This window comes from Macrobrachium nipponense, chromosome 20, assembly GCF_015104395.2.
Source record: "Macrobrachium nipponense isolate FS-2020 chromosome 20, ASM1510439v2, whole genome shotgun sequence".
NCBI classification, from domain to species: Eukaryota; Metazoa; Arthropoda; class Malacostraca; order Decapoda; family Palaemonidae; genus Macrobrachium; species Macrobrachium nipponense.
Window position 1 is genome coordinate 79,674,324 of NC_061089.1, and position 19,864 is coordinate 79,694,187.

The 19,864-nt window shown below is 41.4% G+C and overlaps 1 protein-coding gene across 4 annotated transcripts in view; it reads right to left on the reverse strand.

Annotated features, from left to right (window-relative positions):
- The window catches only part of LOC135195346 (dmX-like protein 2), a 572,993-nt gene that overhangs the window by 166,274 nt on the left and 386,855 nt on the right, over positions 1 to 19,864 (reverse strand). For all 4 annotated transcript variants that reach the window (XM_064221627.1, XM_064221621.1, XM_064221608.1 and 1 more), the window contains 5 exons: positions 16,787 to 16,959; positions 15,184 to 15,323; positions 6,152 to 6,393; positions 5,731 to 5,955; positions 4,928 to 5,038 (listed from right to left, as the gene is read on the reverse strand). In XM_064221627.1, the coding sequence (XP_064077697.1) occupies positions 4,928 to 5,038; positions 5,731 to 5,955; positions 6,152 to 6,393; positions 15,184 to 15,323; positions 16,787 to 16,959 (891 nt within the window). The remainder of the gene's footprint in view (positions 1 to 4,927; positions 5,039 to 5,730; positions 5,956 to 6,151; positions 6,394 to 15,183; positions 15,324 to 16,786; positions 16,960 to 19,864) is intronic.

Consider the following 19,864-nt stretch of genomic DNA (forward strand, 5'->3'; position numbering starts at 1 on the left):
TACCTCTCTCTCATATTCTTTCTTCCCTTCCTTGTGCGTGGGCAACGAGAGAACGGAAAATTCTATCATCGTTATTCAGCAAAACAACAAATTATTATTATCCTATTCTCCTAATAAATGATCCAGGATCGAGGAGAATCATTCAAGATTCCTATCCTAGGACATCAGGCCGTAATGTACGGTTCAGATACTTGAAAGAGTCTCTCACCCAATACTGAGAGCTCCTACGAGTCTTTTCCAGTACCAAAACATTACAAGGTCTCCCTTGTTATATGTTTACATAGGAGTAGGATAATATAACATCCTGTTAATAACAATGAAAGAGGAGAAAGAGGAGCTGCATTGTTCAAGGGACTAGCCAAAAACGTGCAATAAAAAAGGGGTTGCCAAGGTCTTTCTAAAACCTGCACCCAGATTAACTTATGAGTCCGATATATTTTCTATCACTTGTCTCATAAGGTTGAGGAAAACAAGAGACTTCTAACGATATTGGTTCTCTTCACCATGTAAAGGACTATAAAGCAGAAGAACCCACTTATCCTGACACGAACTACGTTCGCCTGTGCGATTCTAGAATAATTGTCAGTAGAGGGTTGATCTGGCAAAGAAAGTTTCTCCCAAAACAACTCCTTTTGCCAGGAAAGAAGTCGCTCATGCGACCACTATATAACCTGACATGAGAAGTCTGTTCTTGTTAGAGACTTCCGCAATTTCAGTTTATCCTGACAAGGGCCACGGCCGCCTGTGCGATAACTTGTGTCCCTGTCAGGAAAAAACTGATCTTGTGTCAGTTCTCAAAGAGGAAACTCTTGGAAAGTCTATCTCCAAATACTGAGAAATTGGAGATCCTGATGTCTTGCGCTTGTTTGGCGCCTCGCTCCTGGGAGGCGTCACGCTTCTGGCTGGCGTCTTGCGACTTGCAGCGTCCTCGCGTTTACCTGGCGCCTCTCTCCTGGGAGGAGTCACGCCTCTGGTTGACGTCACGCGCCTTGGAGCGTCCTCGCGCTTGCCTCGCGCCTCTCTCCTGAGAGACGTCCCGCTTCTAGTTGACGTCTCGCGCCTCGAAGCGTCCTGGCGCTTGCCTAGCGCCCCGCTCCTGGGAGGCGTCATGCTTCTGGCTGGCGTCAACCGCTTTGGAGCTTCCTCGCGCTTGCCTGGCGACTCTCTCCTGAGAGGCGTCACGCTTCTTGTTGACGTCTCGCGCCTCGTAGCGTCCTGGCGCTTGCCTCGCGCCTCGCTCCTGGGAGGCGTCATGCTTCTGGCTGGCGTCAACCGCTTTGGAGCGTCCTGACGCTTGCCTGGCGACTCTCTCCTGAGAGGCGTCCTGCTTCTTGTTGACGTCTCGCGCCTCGTAGCGTCCTGGCGCTTGCCTGGCGCCTCGCTCCTGGGAGGCGTCCTGCTTCTGGTTGGCGTCACGCGCCTCGTAGCGTCCTCGCTTAATTCTTCCGTATCCCCCCCCCACCCCCCCCTTTTTTTTCTTGAATAAGAAATATTTTGGCTGGTCCTACTAATTATCTTTATGTTATGTGCCAGAACATCTGTGTCTTTATGGTACCCGACATCCTTTCATATGTTAATTACTTTCTTATTATGAAAAACTATTATATACGTAGTATATCCATTCAGGGAAACCATTTCCCACTAAAAGAATGTTTCCCATTCGACTCATACAACTTCTGCGCAATATCCGATTCTAAATACGGTTGTGTCGTTTCTCGAAAGACTTAACCATAGCGTAGTCTTGAAGTGAAACTCTATTACATCTCTCTCACTAAGTATGTACTCTAATAAGACATGCTTTCGTAAGTATTAGTGCATTGAATAATATAATGTTCTGCTGCATTAGAATCCCTTTTAATCATGTTATCTACGGTAAACAGCATTGAAAGGTTGTAATATCTTTCTTATTGAAAGCTTCCTAACAAAAGGCAGACAATATTTTATTTATGATAGCTTCAGTATTCCCTCAATCCGAGGCTAAGACCACGATTGTAGGGAAGAAATACGGTTAGTTATCCCATTCCGCAGGAGAGAGAGCTGTAACCGACCGCTCACGACTGAGAACAACATGGTACTGCCGCTGGTCTCTCTCTCAATTCAAAGCGAACGCAGTCTTCGAAAGCCGACTGGCCTTCCCTTTCCAGAGTTGCCAGTTACTCCATTTAATAAAGGAATCTATTAAAATTTTTATCGAGCTTCAGGAAGTTTTATATAAGCATAATTAAGCGAACGAGACTTCGACAAGTCTAGAAACTAAATAGGTGTCGTCTAAACAATCGTTTTAAACAATTTCTTCCTAGGAAAGTCCTAGAAGGGTACTGGTAATTCATGGAAACCTCTTCTAACACGAAGAAAAATGTTTCTATCCTACTCTCAATTCACCAATAAAGATATGCTTCTCCGATCACTTCTCGAAGACACGAAAGCATCATATAACTCATACTCTAGCGTAACAGAATACTCTCTAATAGTGTTACATTAAGGTAAACCGTATTAATTTAGGAAATTTTGTAAGGATTTCAGTTGACCATTATAGCATAAATTTCGGTATGTGAATATGCCATGCCATACCGTAGCCTAAGGCGATTTGTCCTAAGCATGGTAGGAGCTAGAAGCTTAAAAGTCATACATATATGCTTTATCACTCAACGAGATCCATATAATTCATTCGATTGACAAATAATCTAAATCATTCTAATCAGAATAGATCTATATCTAAAAATGCACCGATGGGGAATCTTATGTTGAAATAACAATTTCATACCCCCATGGGATAGCGTTCTCGTCTAGTTGCGAAAAAATGTTCGAACAATGACTTTATCACAAATGTTATCGAATGATCTCTAATATTAGAAGGCGCTAAATCGTTGCCTGATTCGAAAGGTGGATCGATTAAAGTCATTCTCATTTTGAATAATTCTACCAGAAGGCATTATACAAGGATCTTCGTCAAATTCATTCATTCGAAGTTCTCCTATCCATCATGGACAACAGTAGGCATAAAAAGGGAGAAACACTGTTTTAGGATGCCTTTCCAATGGCTATCCCTGGCAGTCTGGGACGCTCTACAGAACCTGCCGAGGGGACGCCTGACCGGTGGGGATTCTCTGAAACCTCCTTACGGTTTTCGACATTCCTTCTCCTCTGGGCTTGTGAGCTTGGAAGAGGTCTAGACCTGAGAGCGAGACAAGAGCCGATCAGACGCACCCTCCATTGTAATGGGGGAACACTATATTCACTTCTTACGTTCAAAGAGTTCGCATTTGAACTATATCCAAAGTCTACAATTTGCAAATATGATATTGTAGATTCTGCGGAGTAAGAAGGTGATGAGGATGCAACAACTACTAGTACTGTTACTACTATAATTGCTCGTTAACACAAGAGCTAATAAAGCTTCTAAAGGATAGTTACTTTTCTGACTTCCCCAACTAGGAAGAAAGATATACATTTCTCAATCAAACTAACACTTATTTGTATTAACGAATAAATATAAGTAATTCCCTTTCATGAAAGTATAAGTAATTCACTTTCGTGAAAGTGCATGAGTGTCTACCGAAAACTTCGGTAGTTACACGTCACTAATCTTCGAAATTTTCGAAGTTAATATTATCAAAAAGTTAACAAAAGCGTATGCCGAACCAAAGATCCATTACTTCCCTGTAAAAGTTAGCCCAGACGATCGATGGCGATGAAACACGAAAATCCATCAGGAGGAACTGCAAACGTTGTTTACATTCCAGCGACAGAAAAATTATGAATTAGAAAACGGGTATGGTTCCTATTCCCGCCACCCAGCGGCGGGGGGGGTAGATCACCTGACCTACCTGCCGCGTGTGCCGCGAATTTCGAATTTCTGTCGGACGACGGAGTAATAGCTATGTATATATCTGACGGGTAAGTTGAATGTATAAAAACTTGATATTCCAACCCTACGATAAAGACAGGAATGAATCTTACAAACATCACAGTTTCTCTAAATGGAAAAACATTAATGAGCCAAATTAAACAAAAGGATTCCAAAATGGAATTCTGAGTTCTGGAAAACAGTAGAATTACGGACGAACTGTTTCAATTAGATAGATATACATTTTGACAAAAAAATCTCCAGATATGTATTAGTCATCTAAAAACATTGGATATAACAATAATTTCAATCTGGCTAAGACTGGTGGGTAGTTATGTGTGAAAGTGTCTCATTTCAGTATTATAAATTAACCTTGAGTAAAGTTTATGCTTGATTCTCAATCTTTGTCAGCATCAGATAATCTTAAGGCAACTGTGATGGCAGATAAACATTACATGACTCAGCGGTATCACCATATTAAAAAACCTGAAAAAGTTCTAGTGAGTTGCCTAAGGAAGACGATAGTATGTTTAATTCACAAATTTGCTATTTCATGAGACTTTAAAGTCCTATTTAGGATATTTCAAGGATCAAGAAAATATAAGATGAGCATAAAACAAGATAGAAGGACAATCACACTAAAGATGGGTTCTAACATGCTTCAGGTCTTTTACATGAGAGACCTTCAGGGGTAAAGAATGCCTAATGACAACATAGAGACCTGCTTATATTGTTTTTAAACATGCCTGAAAGATGCTGGTTTTGGATAACACTTCTTGCATTTTTACAATATTACTACCCTCTCCTATAAATATTTTATGCGACATATTTGCAGACACTCAAAGGATTTTATTTTTATTACTTATATGTCCCTGTGGTTACCATTTACTTCCTTTGAGAAATGGCATTATTTCAATGTGTTCAAAAGAATCTAGGTTTAATATCTTCAGTTCTTATTTCTTGGTTCTCAAATAAGAAAATGGAATATCACTTGTAAATCTACACAGATACTTCACAAATATAACTGTAGACAATCTATGGTCTGTTTTATCTAATTATACATTTAATAAGCTGAAATACCTTGGGCTCTTTGAAAACATCTTCATCCTCCTCGTAATCTATGTCTTCTTGTTCATCATCACTTGCACTTGAATCATAGTCAATATTTTCTTGTTCAGGAGGAAGAACAGGCTGAAAGATGAACAGTTCCAAAATTGCAACTTCTTCGGTTTGACAAAAAATCTACAAAAAATGCAATTACTAATGGCCCAATATATACGTTCTAATATATAAATAGCAAATCACAATGCAATGGCCATACGATACGATTAATTCAACAAGTAATAATAAAATCTTGATTGCGGAAGACCAGAACCAAACTGTAAAGATAATTTACATAAAATTCTACAATATTCAAACTTCATAACATTGAGGATGAAAGTGACATAAACATAAATATGGGTAGTAATGAAATTTAAAAATTCTGAACTTCCTAAAATTTTCTCTATCACTAAACCAAACTTTATTTTTAATGTTAATCCATTTTAGTTTGCTACGATTTCAACAAGTTAATGGATCTCAATTTTTAATTACATACATTTTTCCCTTTTGTACTTGATCAGATTCTATTCTGGTGGGCCTTATGAATTACAGACAATACAGCCCTAAAGTAAATGTAAATTGTAATATTAGGCAGCATCATTAAGTAGAATCAGGCTGCATAACAACTTTTGTTTTAACATATTTCCATTTATGAAGCACCTATTTTTACCAATAAGGTAAACATCCTCCCTTTACACTGTATAATTACTTTATAACATAGCCAGTTACATTGTTACCAAGAGTATAATTTGCAGTAATCTCAAGTTAAATATCTATCTTACCTTCCTCATCAAAAGTGTAATAATTGACATTTCAGGGGGAAGGAACTGCTCTCTATATGCTGGTTTTGCTTCACCATCACTAGAGGAGCCTCGTGGGTCCTGAAAGCCTAACTGTCCTAAAAGTTTCATATTGAACTTCATGCGTGTCTTCTGAAGGCTTGAAATGGTAGAAAGGATCCTTTCACCACTAACAGGTCCTGCTTCTTTTTCTAAAGAAGTCTGATTCTAATGAAGAGGGAAAGGAAAAACTATTAAAGTAAAGTGAGAAAAAAAACTGCACATATCATCAAATCAATGTTTCTGAAACATTTGTTAGATTTGAAAATATTAATTTCAACTTAATTTCAGAAGAAAACATCTGCACAAGTAATTGTAAATCAATCATTATTATTAAAACCATTAATTGCACATGAATACTTACTGGTAAGACATTGGTAATAACTTTTAGAAGCTTTTTGACTCCACCTCCAAATACAACAGCCCATTCTTTTTCATTTAATGGCTGAGCTACAAGACGATATAAAACATATGCATCACTGGCAGATATTCCATGGACTAGAAGACTTAAGTATACAGCAACAAAGGCTTCACACAAGAGGACATTTAACTTAGGTGTGTCCTCATCACGTTCTCTGGCAACCAGTGCTAAAAGAGACGTCACGCCTGCAAAAAAATCAACATACTTTTATAGTAATTATTAAGTTTAATAAAGCCATATAATTTTTAATATAAGGAAACTTTTCAATCTCCTCTCTTTCCAAAATAACTGGAGTTAAAATAGTGTCAGGTAATGGTTCTAAATATTTAAACAAAAACTAGCCCTGTAATCTTTCCCACTCAAACATTGTGTTAAAATCCAGTTTTACAGTTCTTGCCATAAAATTATCAAATAAAGATAATTCTGCTTGACTAAGTAAAGAGGCTATCCAAAATAAGAAAAGGATGCCAACATGATATTGTTAAACTACAATAAAGTTTTGTACATACTTACCTGGCAGATATATACTTAGCTATAGTCTCCGACGTTCCGACAGAATTTCAAATCTCGCGGCACACGCGACAGGTAGGTCAGGTGGTCTACCTTACCCGCCGCTGGGTGGCGGGCGTATGAACCAATCTATCTCTCCAGCCAGATTTTTTCTCTTTCACCTGTCTCCTGAGGGGAGGCTGGGTGGGCCATTAGACGTATATATCTGCCAGGTAAGTATGTACAAAACTTTATTGTAGTTTAACAATATCATTTTTGTACATGAACTTCCCTGCCAGATATATACTTAGCTGATTGGCACCCTTGGTGGAGGGTAAGAGACAGCTAAAGTAATAAGGAGAGATAAGAAACAACTGATGTTGTAGGATATAAATAACCTTGGTTCTTACCTGTTCAGGCAGAAGACTTCATTGATATTATCTCTGAGTCTGCGTTGCCTGGAGAGCTACAGCTAGGACGTGACCTGATGCTGAAAGACTCTCGGATCTACCACTGGGATATGTGATCCCTTTGTGTGGTAGAATCCAAGTCGGATCCTGTTAAAGGGAGTTCGTCCCTATCTTAACAGGTCCTAACCACTACTACTGCAAGGAGCCACACTCATCAGACCACCTAACCAAACTACTAAAGATTAGTATTACGACCTAAAGAGATGCCTTCATGCATCCTCTTTAAGGCAACCAACAACAACAAATACAAGGGGGAAAAATTTATACTACTAAACAGGATGAGTTCCAGCTCCCTGCCCCAGCACTGAATCCGCAGATACGTACGGGCCCAAGGCGAAGCATTTTTCGTAAGTGATTCTCACATCACGTAAGTAGTGGTTCGCGAACACTGACTGACATCTCCAGAATGTTGTCTCCATCAGATTTCGCACGGACATATTCTTGTTGAAAGCAAGAGAAGTTGCTATGGCTCTTACTTCGTGTCCTTTCACTTTAAGAAGCCTAAGATGTTCTTCTCTGCAGGATCCGTGTGCTTCTTTGATGAGGCTTCTCAAGAAGAAGGACAATGCGTTCTTCGACAATGGACGAGTAGGCTCTTTTACTGAACACCACAGGACCTCTCGGTTGGCTTTCAGTTGCTCTTTTTCTTCTAAGGTAGTATTTCACCATTCTCACTGGGCAAAGAGTTCTCTCGGGTTCTTCTCCTACCAAAGAAGATAACCCACGAATCTCGAAGTTCTTGGGCCATGGACTTGATGGGTTCTCATTCTTTGCAAGAAAACCAGGAAGGAAAGAGCAAATGAGAGAGTCCTCCTTAAAACCCACATTACCATCAATCGCCTGAAGCTCACTCACTCTTCTGGCGGAAGCTAGAGCCATCAAAAACAGAGTCTTCCTGGTAAGGTCTCTGAATGAGGCTGAATTAGGGGTTTTCAAAACCTAGAGGACCCAAGGAATTGAAGGACTACATCCAAATTCCAGCTAGGTGTCTTAGGATACTGCATTTTCGTTGTATTAAACGACCTAATAAGGTCCTGTAGGTCCTTATCTTCCGATAAGTTGAGGCCCCTGTGCCTGAAGACATTCGCCAACATACTACGATAGCCTTTAATCGTCGAAACGACTAAGCCACATTCTTGTCTTAAGAATAAAAGAAGTCTGCAATTTGATTCACAGAGGTACTGGAAGAGGAAACGTTATTCCTCTTGCACCATCTTCTGAAGACATCCCACTTCGATTGGTACACTCGTAATGTGGAAGACCTCCTCGCTCTAGCGATTGCCTTAGCAGCTGCTGACGAAAAGCCTTTCGCTCTGACCAGTTTCTGGACAGTCTGAAGCCAGTCAGACTGAGAGCGGGGAGGTTTTTGTGGTACCTGTCGAAGTGGGGCTGTCTGAGTAGATCGCTCCTTAGAGGAAGCGATCTTGGAAAATCCACTAGCCATTCCAGCACCTCTGTGAACCAATCTTGTGCTGGCCAAAAGGGAGCTATCAAAGTCATCCTCGCGGAATCTGACTCTGCGAACTTTTTTAAAGTCAACCCCAGAATCTTGAAGGGGGAAACGCGTATACATCGAGTCCTTTCCAATCGAGTAGGAGAGCGTCTATCCCTATTGCTCCTGGATCCGAGATGGGAGAGCAATACAGATCCAGTCTTTTGTTCTTTGAAGTTGCAAACAGGTCTAAGAGAGGCCTGCCCCACAACTTCCAAAGGCTCTGGCAAACATCTTGGTGCAGAGTCCACTCTGTGGGAAGGACCTGATCTTTCCTGCTGAGGAGATCTGCCCTTACATTCCTTTCTCCCTGTACGAATCTGGTGAGAAGTTTTATCCCCCTTTCTTCTGTCCACAGAAGAAGATCTCTTGCTGTTTCGTACAGAGAGAAGGAATGCGTCCCCCCCTGTTTCCTGATGTATGCCAGAGCCGTGGTGTTGTCCGAGTTTATTTGCACAACTGCTCCTGTCACATCTGACTCGAACTCCTTCAGAGCAAGCCACACGGCTATTAGTTCTTTCCTGTTGATGTGCCAGGAAGACTGGTCCCCCATCCAGGTTCCTGACACCTCCTTGGTTCCCAGAGTCGCCCCCCAACCTGTTTCCGACGCATCGGAGAACAACACCAGGCTGGGTTTCTGGGATTGAAGAGGCAGTCCCTGCGAGAACTTGTCGGGATCCGCCCACCATGCTAACTCCTTCTTGATTTGAAGAGTAATTGACAGGGAGAACTTCAAATCCTGAGAAGGACGACTCCAATTCCGATGAAGAAAGAATTGGAGCGGTCTCAGGTGCAACCTTCCTAGGGAAACAAATTGCTCCAGTGAGGAGAGCGTCCCCAGCAGACTCATCCACTCCCTCACTGTGCATACTTCTTTCCCTAAGAAGGTTGTTACTTTTTCGAGTCCCCGGGCTATCCTCTCCTGTGACGGAAAAGCCCGAAAACTCAGAGAGTTCATCTGGATCCCCAGATAAACGCACTCTTGAGCGGGAATCAGACTTGACTTCTGCAGATTGACCAGAAGTCCCAAGGAATAAGTCAAATCCAGGGTTTTCTTCAAGTCCTTCAGACAACGATCTCTGGAATTGGCCCTTATAAGCCAATCGTCGAGATAGAGCGAAATCCTCACCCCTTCCAGGTGAAGCCATTGTGCCACATTCCTCATGATGGCCGTAAAGACTTGGGGGGCCGTGGAGAGGCCAAAACACAGGGCCCTGAATTGGAAGATTCTTCCCCCCATCATGAATCTTAGAAACTTCCTCGAGGAAGGATGGATTGGTACGTGGAAGTAAGCGTCCTGTAAGTCCAAGGACACCATCCAGTCCCCTGGACGGAGTGCTGCTAACACCGAGGCAGTGGTCTCCATCGTGAACTTCTTCTTTTCGACGAAGAAGTTCAGGGCGCTTACATCCAACACCGGTCTCCATCCCCCTGAGGATTTCGGAACTAGGAACAGGCGGTTGTAAAAGCCTGCCGAAAGATGATCTGCCACTAGTTCGATCGCCTCCTTTTCCAGCATCTGATCTACCGCTAGTTGGAGGGCTTGATTCATGATGGGGTCCCTCCCTGTATCTGGCCGTCAACTCCCTCGGGGTATTCGTCAAGGGAGGCCTCGAAGAGAACAGGATTAGATAGCCCTTCCTCAAAATTGACAGGGTCCAGGCATCTGCGTCTTTCTGGGCCCAGACTTCTGCAAACTGTAAAAGCCTGGCGCCTACAGTTGTCTGAAGGACTTGAGTCTTACTTGGGAGGTTTGATTGACTTCGTAAAAGTCCTCCCTCTTCTATTTGGTTTCCGACCTCTGAACGAAGAGGATCTAGAGGTAGATGCCCCTCGAAAGGGTTCCTGAGAGGTCGGCTTAGCTTTCTTTGTCTTAGTCTGGAAGGTAGGGCGCGGCTTCCTTGCAGACTGTGCTAGAAGGTCCTGCGTAGCTTTGGCAGAGAGAGCCTTCGAAATGTCTTGAACCAGGTGTTTAGGAAACAGCTGTGTAGAGAGGGGGGCAAAAAGCAAAGACGATCTCTGAGCATGTGAGACCGACTTTGTTAAAAATGAGCAAAATACTGATCTTTTCTTCAAGACCCCTGCTCCAAACAGTGAAGCTATTTCGCTGGCCCCATCTCTCACCGATTTATCCATACAGGATAAGACACAATTCAAATCCTCCGGAGAAAACGTGTCCGGTCCTTGAGTTTTCTTGGCTAGGACTCCGAGGGACCAATCGAGAAAGTTGAAAACTTCCAAGACTCTAAAAATGCCTTTTAGAATGTGATCCATTTCATTCATTGCCCACGTAGTTCTGGCCGAATTCAAAGCTGATCTTCTAGTGGCGTCTACTAGTGCCGAAAAATCTGCGTCAGCTGAAGACGGAAGGCCCAGTCCCAAGGGTTCTCCTGTCTCATACCAAAATCCTGTCCGTCCTGAAAGCTTCGACGGAGGGAAGGCAAACATTGTTTTCCCCGCTTCCTCTTTAGTACGCATCCATGAACCGAAACTCTTGAGCGCTTTCTTCATAGAAAGAGTCGGCTTCATTCTCACACACGAAGATCCTTTCGTTGCTTTCGCTGTGGAGAACAACGAGTGTGGAGAAGGAGGAGCAGTAGGGCTCAAAGACTCTCCGAACTCCTGAAGGAGAAGTTCTGTGAGCTTCTTGTACGAAGAAACTGTTGCCGATGTATTAGTTTCTTCCTCAGAGGCTTCCTGGTCTTCTTGAGGAGGAGAACGGGGATGAGGATCCTTATGAGAATCCTTAGATGATTTCCTAGCTGGGGTACAGTGCGATGAAGGAGACAAACGTCTTGAATGAGGAGAAGATTCCAAAGTAGAAAGGCGTACAGGAGAACGACGAGTTGTAAAAGAAGGACGCTTATCCGAAAATTCTTGTCTAAACTCGCATTCTCTAGAAAGACCACGTCTATCCCTAGGGAAACTACGAGAGGGAGAGCGCCTGCTAAGATCCTGTCGCCGATCGTGAGGAGAGCGGCTACTAGGCGCCGAGCGCCTATCTGTCACAGGGCGCTTAGTGGAATCCTGGCGCCTACCAAGCGGCGAAACGTTGCTAAAAATAGGGCGCCTTTCAGGAGCAGGGCGCTTGAGAGGCTCTTGATGCCTACGAAGCGGAGAGCGGCTGCTACGCTCCGAGCGCTTAAACGAAACAGGGCGTTCTGCGAGATCTTGGTCCTTACCAAGGGGGAGAACGTCTGTAAGGCTCCGAGCGCCTAACAGAATCAGGGCGCTTGAGGCGTTCTTGACTTCTAGCAAGAGGAGACCGATCAGGAGTAGGGAGTCTCGAGAACGAAGAGCGCCTACTAGGAGAAACGAAGCAAACGAGGATCAAGGTGTCTTTCTCCAGGAGAACAGCTACTAAACGAATGACGCTTACCAGGAGCAGGGCTCCTACTAGACTCTTGATGTCTTACAGGGGAGGAGCGAACTCCGTGCGATGAGCGCCTACCAGTCACGTTATCCGACGCCCGACTACAGTAGTCGGAAGGAGAAGTGCGCCTACTTTCAGAAGGGCATTCCCTAGGTTCTCTGAGAAGACGAGGAGAAGAAAGAAGAGACGGAGACGACGAACCAAGTCTTCTATGACCTGAGCGACTCTCTCTTCTTGCACGAACTCTAGAAGAAGGAGAAACAGAAGGGGCTGAGCGTCTACCCGAGGCAGGAATCCGATTTGAGGAAATATCTTCATAGTCCAAGGAGCGCCTATCCGTCGAATGGCGTCTCGACACCTCCGAGCGGGAGTGGTGTTCCTCTCGTGAAATGTTACGATGAGTAGAAGAATCCTCAAACGAAGGAGAACGCCGATTACAAGGAGAGCGCTCTTCCGACGAAACGCGCCTCGATCTCTTGATCGGGAGAGACAAATCCTTCCTTCTACGCGATCTCGATGCCAAGGAGTCCGCCAAGGCTGTGATCTGAGCTTGTAGGCCCGCTAGTACTCGAGAAGGAGAGTCCCCAGGATCTTCTTCCGAAGCAAGCTCAGCGCGAGGCGCGGGAGAAGGAGGGCGATCACCGGATCTCCTAGGCTTCTTTGCTTGCAAGGAAGCTACATCAGAAAAGTCTTCTGGGCTGGACGCTAACGTACTGAAGGGAGCCTCCGCAGCCCTCTTCAACGGGCGTGACGCCTCCTTAGAGCTCCACCCACGCTTCGGCGAAGGAGAAGAGGATGACGAAAAACACTGGCGAAGAATATTCTTCTTCTTACGATCCAAGGCAGCCTGGGAGCGAACTTCAGGATCTGCCGAGGGGACGCCTGACCGGTGGGGGCTCTCCCTAGCCCTCCTGCGGCTTTCGACTTTCCTCCTCCACTGGAACTGGGAGTCTGGAAGAGGTCTAGGCCTGGAGGCACTAAGGAGCCGGTCAGACGCACCCTCCACATCACTGGGTACACTGCACTTATCATCACTGACACTCTTACCTTGCTCAGTACGAAGATTCTTGTCTTCCTTAGAACACAAGGAAGCTTTTGAGGCCGCCGCCTCCGAAGACGAATCTACGGCTTCGGTGCGGGGAGCAGGAGCTGAGACCTGGGAGGAAGGTTCTAAAACTACATTAATGTTAGTTTCATTCTCACTCATTCTCGACCTGCTCGAGCTCCTTGAAGAAGCTTTACGTACCCTATCCCTTTCAAGTTTCCTAATATAAGAAGAAAGAGCCTTATATTCATCTTCGTTCAAAACCTCACACTCTTGACACGGGTTACTAAACGAACATTCATTCCCCCTACATTTAACACAGAAAGTGTGAGGGTCCACCGCAGCTTTCGGTAACCTCACCTTACATCCATCGGTCACACATACTCTAAACAAAACCGGAGTTTTGGAAACAGAATCAAAATCAGACATTCTACAGGAAAATCCAGCGCAAAGTCAATAACGGTCCACAATCAGCGTATGCCAAGCCAACATAGAGCGAATACGTCACCAAAATGTCCAAATCAATCTCCAGGCAAGCGAGAAATGAAGAATATATCGGAAGAAACGACAACAGTTGTTATCGCTTCAGCGACAGAAAAAAATCTGGCTGGAGAGATAGATTGGTTCATACGCCCGCCACCCAGCGGCGGGTAAGGTAGACCACCTGACCTACCTGTCGCGTGTGCCGCGAGATTTGAAATTCTGTCGGAACGTCGGAGACTATAGCTAAGTATATATCTGGCAGGGAAGTTCATGTACAAAATGTTATGTTATCTGGCAATCCAGAGGTGACAGTTGTATCAATAATGCAAATCACTGGACACATTTTTCAAATATGTGCAATCTGTTCTGCAAAAGCTAGCTGGATAGTTTCTTTTTATTTTGGTTTGTTCCACAAGAATGCAGGAATGAACTGTCTTTCTGGTCTTAATCTTTGTCTATCTGAGATGGAGTAGGAGGGAAGGGGATGTGCCAAAATCCCCTCTGGTACCTTTACAAGAGCTAAACTAGGAAGTTGACTACTGTACTTACTTCTGGTCCTCTGACCATTCTGAAGCTGTTTTGTTGGAAAAGTTGTTTTTTATCTAAATACTTCAGGTCAACTTCATGTATGGTGCATGAGGTAATCAAAGGGCTAAAGAAAGGTGGTATTCAACAGATCCAAAGACAACAGAGCAAGACCAACTATGTATTACAATACAATGTCTTTTAAAGGGGGTGCACCGGTCCATAAGGTCCCAAAATAAACTAGGTGGGCATGGCTACCTCATGTTTGGAGGGATTTGCTTGAAATTTTTATCACTTAATAAAAAACTAATACTGAAGATACATACAAAAGGAAATCACAAAATTCAAGCTCTAAGTTTACAAATTTTACAACTGAAAAAGCTTAATTAATTCTTCACAACAAAAAAAGTTGCTGTCAAGAACAGTTCTCCTGTAAACATGGATGAATAAGTATTACAAGTATACATAAATAAACAAAGTCAATTCAAGCACATTGTGTTTCTGATCCTTGTGTACCAAATTAGAGAACAACATTCAGGAAATGTAAATTTCCTGTGAAAAGCAAAGAAAAAGATAGGTCTACAGTGAAAGTGAGCTGCTTATAAATCAGGTGCTCAACACAAAATGTACAAAACTAAAAATGGAAAGGGAACAGGGGCAGAGATACATTTGAAGTGAGAGCTAAGTGTATAATGTACAGAATAAACTGAATGGAGAGCTTGAGTCCATTTATACATTAAACAAGTGATGCAATGAATTGTGAACACTACTGAAACAAAGATATCATCCACCGACTGCTTGACAGACAGCAGTAAGTATAAATTAGTATCTCTTCCCTCACTTTGGATAACAAAATTCTATCACTTGCATAATCAATTTAATTAAAATACATGGTTTATATCTGTATGGGAAGATACGCTTATTTGTTAAGACTAACATTGATACAGTAATAAAAATGGAAAACAGCTACTTGCAAACTTTCCAGTTCAGTAATTACTGATATTTAGTGGCAATACTTCATTGCTCAAAATATGTACTACAGAGTAGTGCTATACACTGTATCTACAAATTACATATAACATGGAAATATAATCATACCTGGCCATTTGGCTGGGGCTGTGCATACTTGCATTGGCTCCTCATCATGTGAGTGTCCATTTCGAAAGTCACGGCCAACTAAGTGAGATTCACGATGAGCTACTGTTACATGCTGAATGTCAACTCCTAATGCAGCCACTCTGGAAGTACAAGATCTTTAGTATCAACCATACAATACCTGAGACTTAAAACTTATCATGTCTAAAGAGATGGGCATTATGACAGCGAAGGATTCAGTAAATTACGGAATTAGCATTCATTCGTCACCATGGTATCATGAGAAATAAAAGGTGTGTAATGAAAGTTTTTTACTTGCTTTCAACAAGCAACGAATATGAAGGCTATGTTAAAGCTCAATGCATCCAACCAGGGACTAATATCAAGACTTTGTTGAGACTGCAGTATTGAAATAAATAAAAACTTCACATAATGAAGTTTTTAATATGTTGTAGGAAAATGGATTTAGAATAAAACTACTTCCATTATCCTAACTTACAATGTATTTCAAGGAAAGTGTTTGAAGACAACAAGATTCTGTGATGTGTATTTTTAACTACAAAACAGTTCAACTAGGCCACCAGTTTTCATATATTAGAAAAAAATACCCTAAAAAATCTTTTAAGCCTACAAATCATTACCCTTGCAAGTGTGGAGCTGGAAAATACTTTACATAGCATCTGTGTATTTACAGCTGGAACAATATTTCCCATGGTTAGTAAAAATAATCTTGGTGATGTTCTATAAATATTGGCTTTGGGAATCTATATAGTTTCTGTAGCTTATCACAATTACTCAAAGTTTTCTTTATTAATGACTACAAGAAATGAGTCAGCCTGGGTTACAAAATACTGAACAATCTATAGATGTTTGATGTAATATCTGCACACCTGGTGTTTATGGAGGATGAGAGTGACTACATGTTAATTGTGATGGGTTGTTTATACATAAACCAACTTTTTGTGTATCAATGGGCTGAATCAGGATAAGAGATAATCTATCTAAACACAATCTTAATGGGAGACAGAAAGTATGAGAATACCACCACATAAAAATGTGCATTATCTAAACACTCAATTAAGTGAAAAATTCAACAATACAAGAAAAAAGCTGTTACTATAAAATCTTAGGGCAAATAGATTTCTTCAAGCATTCTGTGAGAGTATGAGAAATATCTGCAAGCAGACAAAGACAGATATCTGTTCACTAAGGATTAAACTAAACTTTGAACCTGTATGTCAGAACACTCTATCATCCAGTGGTATAAGGTAACATGGATCAGGTGAAGTTCTGTTCACATACACTGGTGGGGTAAATTTACATTCTGAAACCATGCCTTGGAACTCCATACAAAAATATTAACAAAAAAGGCCTGTATACTTATACATTATAAGAGCTTCAAATGTTGGCACTGAAATGTATGTAGTCAAATGAATATGAAAAATCTCTCTCCAAATACTCTAAATCAGACAAGGCATCATTACTGCTTGGATAGCCAAGAAAGGTGGTTTATCCAGTGCACACAAAGAAACTAAATAATTAATACACTATCATAACTTATACCAGTTACAGGTCTTCTCAAAACTTTTATAGTAGGAAAAACTACCTGTGTTGAGCCTTGACAGTGAAGGTTTCTGAATCACAAAGAGACTGGTAGATGCAAGCTGACAAAGCTGCTGCCAAATTCCTAAGCACATTAGCCTGACACATAAGCAGAGAATCTGGGTGTGCCACTCCTGATAGTTCCAACAAAGACTGTAAGAGTTCATGGGTGCCAGCCTGTAGAAAAATATGATTAATATACATTAAAGTTAATACATTAAGGTGAGCATTAGTAAAAAAAAAAGTACTTAATTTCCTAAGTGAGGTGATTCTTATCTGTATACAAATAAAAATGTTCAACTAGATGTTACACAGGAATTTCACGCCAGTTAGTGGCATATAAAAAAACAACAGTAATGTTATGATGTACAAAGCATGGTTAGTAACTCAGTGCACAATCCTATGCTAATCTGGGATTTGGATCAATAGGAGTGTACAAACTCTCATGGCAGAATTCAGTTTCTTGATCACTTTGAAAAGTAGCAAAGCACATTAGTACAGTATAATAAAGACAATACTCATAGGAGCACTAAAATTATTATTATTCCAGGATGCAAGCTTGTATGGTATACACAAATGAGGCAAGCCAAATTTCATCCTCTCATTCTTATATTTGTCATTAACCCTTAATGGACAGGATAAATCAATATGCAGCACCCCAGGCCAGCAAAACTTTTAAAGTCGGCCAATTTAAATAAAAAAAAAAACCCAATGCAAGAAAAAAAATTCAAAAATATTTTCCCTACCTTCCATGAGAAGTTGAAAAAGACTATTTACAATCCTTTATGGGGCCTCTTTTACAAGATAATCGTTTATTTGACAAAGTTGCACATGATTTTCCTCATAAATAAATTTATTTTATTCTGTAAAATTAGAATTATAGCTCACACAATAACAAAACAGACAAGAAATAAAAATGGCAACAAATTCTGAGCTTGTAGTATGTTGTAAAATATTTAAGTAAATTCACCGACAACGAAGATGCAAAAACTCTTTTGGATTTAAATAAATTTTCTCTAATATTTCTTTGCACGTTTCTTTGCAAAATTACATTTATAACTGACATAATATAAAAGATAAGAACAAAAATCTACAGCAACCCCTTGGTATACTTATGAGCAAATTTCCAAAAAGGCATCATGTAAGACAGAGAGTCACTACATCCTTTCTTGAAGTGAAGATCCCAACTAAGCCGCAAGTCACCGAGTCTCTCATATTAGCTGGTTTAAAAGTTGCCATTAGTGAATTTATGGGCTATAGAAGTATGTAATGGCAACTCTTTCCTCTCTGAATCCCCCAAATCAATGGCTAGTATATATATTTTCATAATGAAATTTATTAATTGGATACTTACCTACTATTAAAGATAGCTGTACCTCTGTGACAAAATAGGCAAGTCGGCATTAAAACAAAATACATCGAATGGCTGCCTGGATGACTCTAGTTTACCTGTTCTCCACCAGGTGTGTTTTGAAAGTTTTAGCTCATGTTCAGAAATCTCCTTGACAGCCCACTAAGTTGTGGGGAGGCTGGGTGGGGTCTACTTTGTTCATAATTAAGTATCCAAATAATAAATTTTATTATGAAAATTTATATTATTTGAGGAAGTGAATTTCTGTATCACACCAGGATCGCACCTTGAACTCGTAATCGGAGCCGAATCTTACCTACTGTTAATGTTAGCTGATTCACACATCAAGAGGAGGATTGTGGGTAGTGCAGCTAGGCAAAAATCTGCTTAGCCAATTGAGCTGATGGTTTCTTGCATGGAACCCAAAACATTCTTACCTGATCCAGAATCTTTCTGGATTTTACTACCACCAGAAGTTGGATTTCATTCATGGAGGAAGGCTCTCATATATGTGGAAGCAAAGAGCAGCGTTGTGGAGAAAACCACTTCAAATCAGTCTGAATGAAAAGAAGTAACATGAAGGGACCCCTGTGCCTGGGTTCAAAAGTCCTATAAAACTGGGGGCTCTGTTCTCGGCAGGGTGCTGATAAGCAAAAACTGCCATTAACTGAAACTCAGTGATTTATGGCGCTTATGGTGCCAAGTTTCAGTTAGCCAATAACCGGCTAATGGTGCCTCTGTTAGGTAAGTTATGGCACTGTAACTCTATTGTTGGCACTTTATGGCACTGATAACTGAAACTTGGCCCGTTATGGGGCCAAAAATCACTGATTTTATGGGGCTAGATACGCCCCATAAAACCAGATTGCCACTAACCGAGTCTGCTGATAATTGGGGACTACCTGTACCTCTCTCCTATACAAAATTTGTACCTTTATTCTCCCCAAAACATTAAAACCTGGGATTTAAACAAAAGAGCCAACAGAATTGATCTTTCTTTGGTTCAGGAAAAGACTACCCATTACTAGTAGTGGATTGACTTAATGTTTTCAAACATGAATCTGCACACTTAAGGTAAAAACCAAATTGCATTTTCACTGCGTAACATCAATCCTATCCTGATGTGACAAGTTGACGTAACACTAAATGAAGTTACAACTACTGTTCACATTATGAATGTTTATTTTCAAGAAAGGTAGAAGATATGGAGCTAGTTCTCATGCACCTGCCTAATGAAATACGCTACAGAGGACCTTGTGTTCTTTGACAAATGTTCTAGGTTTCTAAAAACACAAAAGAAAAAGGTTAACTTTGCCTCATCCTGGCTTAACCTTTGACAAGCGCATTCTAGGTTTTCTAAAACCACGAAATAAAAAATTAACTTGGCCTCTTCTAGGCTTAACCATTGGCAAAAACAGCTGGGTTTTCTAAAACAACAAAAGATTAATTTTGCCTCTTCCAGGCTTAACCTTTGACAACAACATCTAGCTGTCCTAAAACCACAAAATAAAAGGTTAACTTTGCCTCTTCTATGGGTAACCTTTGACAAAAATGTTCTAGGTTTCTAAAAGGATAACTACCTCTTCCAGGCTTAACCTATCTGAATAAGTTGATTTGTCCCAACAGGACAGAGAAGCATTTCCTTCTTCTCCACTAAGGTTACATTGGAATTCTTACAGTTCTCTGTAAAATGTAACCTTAACATCACCCTCAGCTCTAAGGCAGACAGAT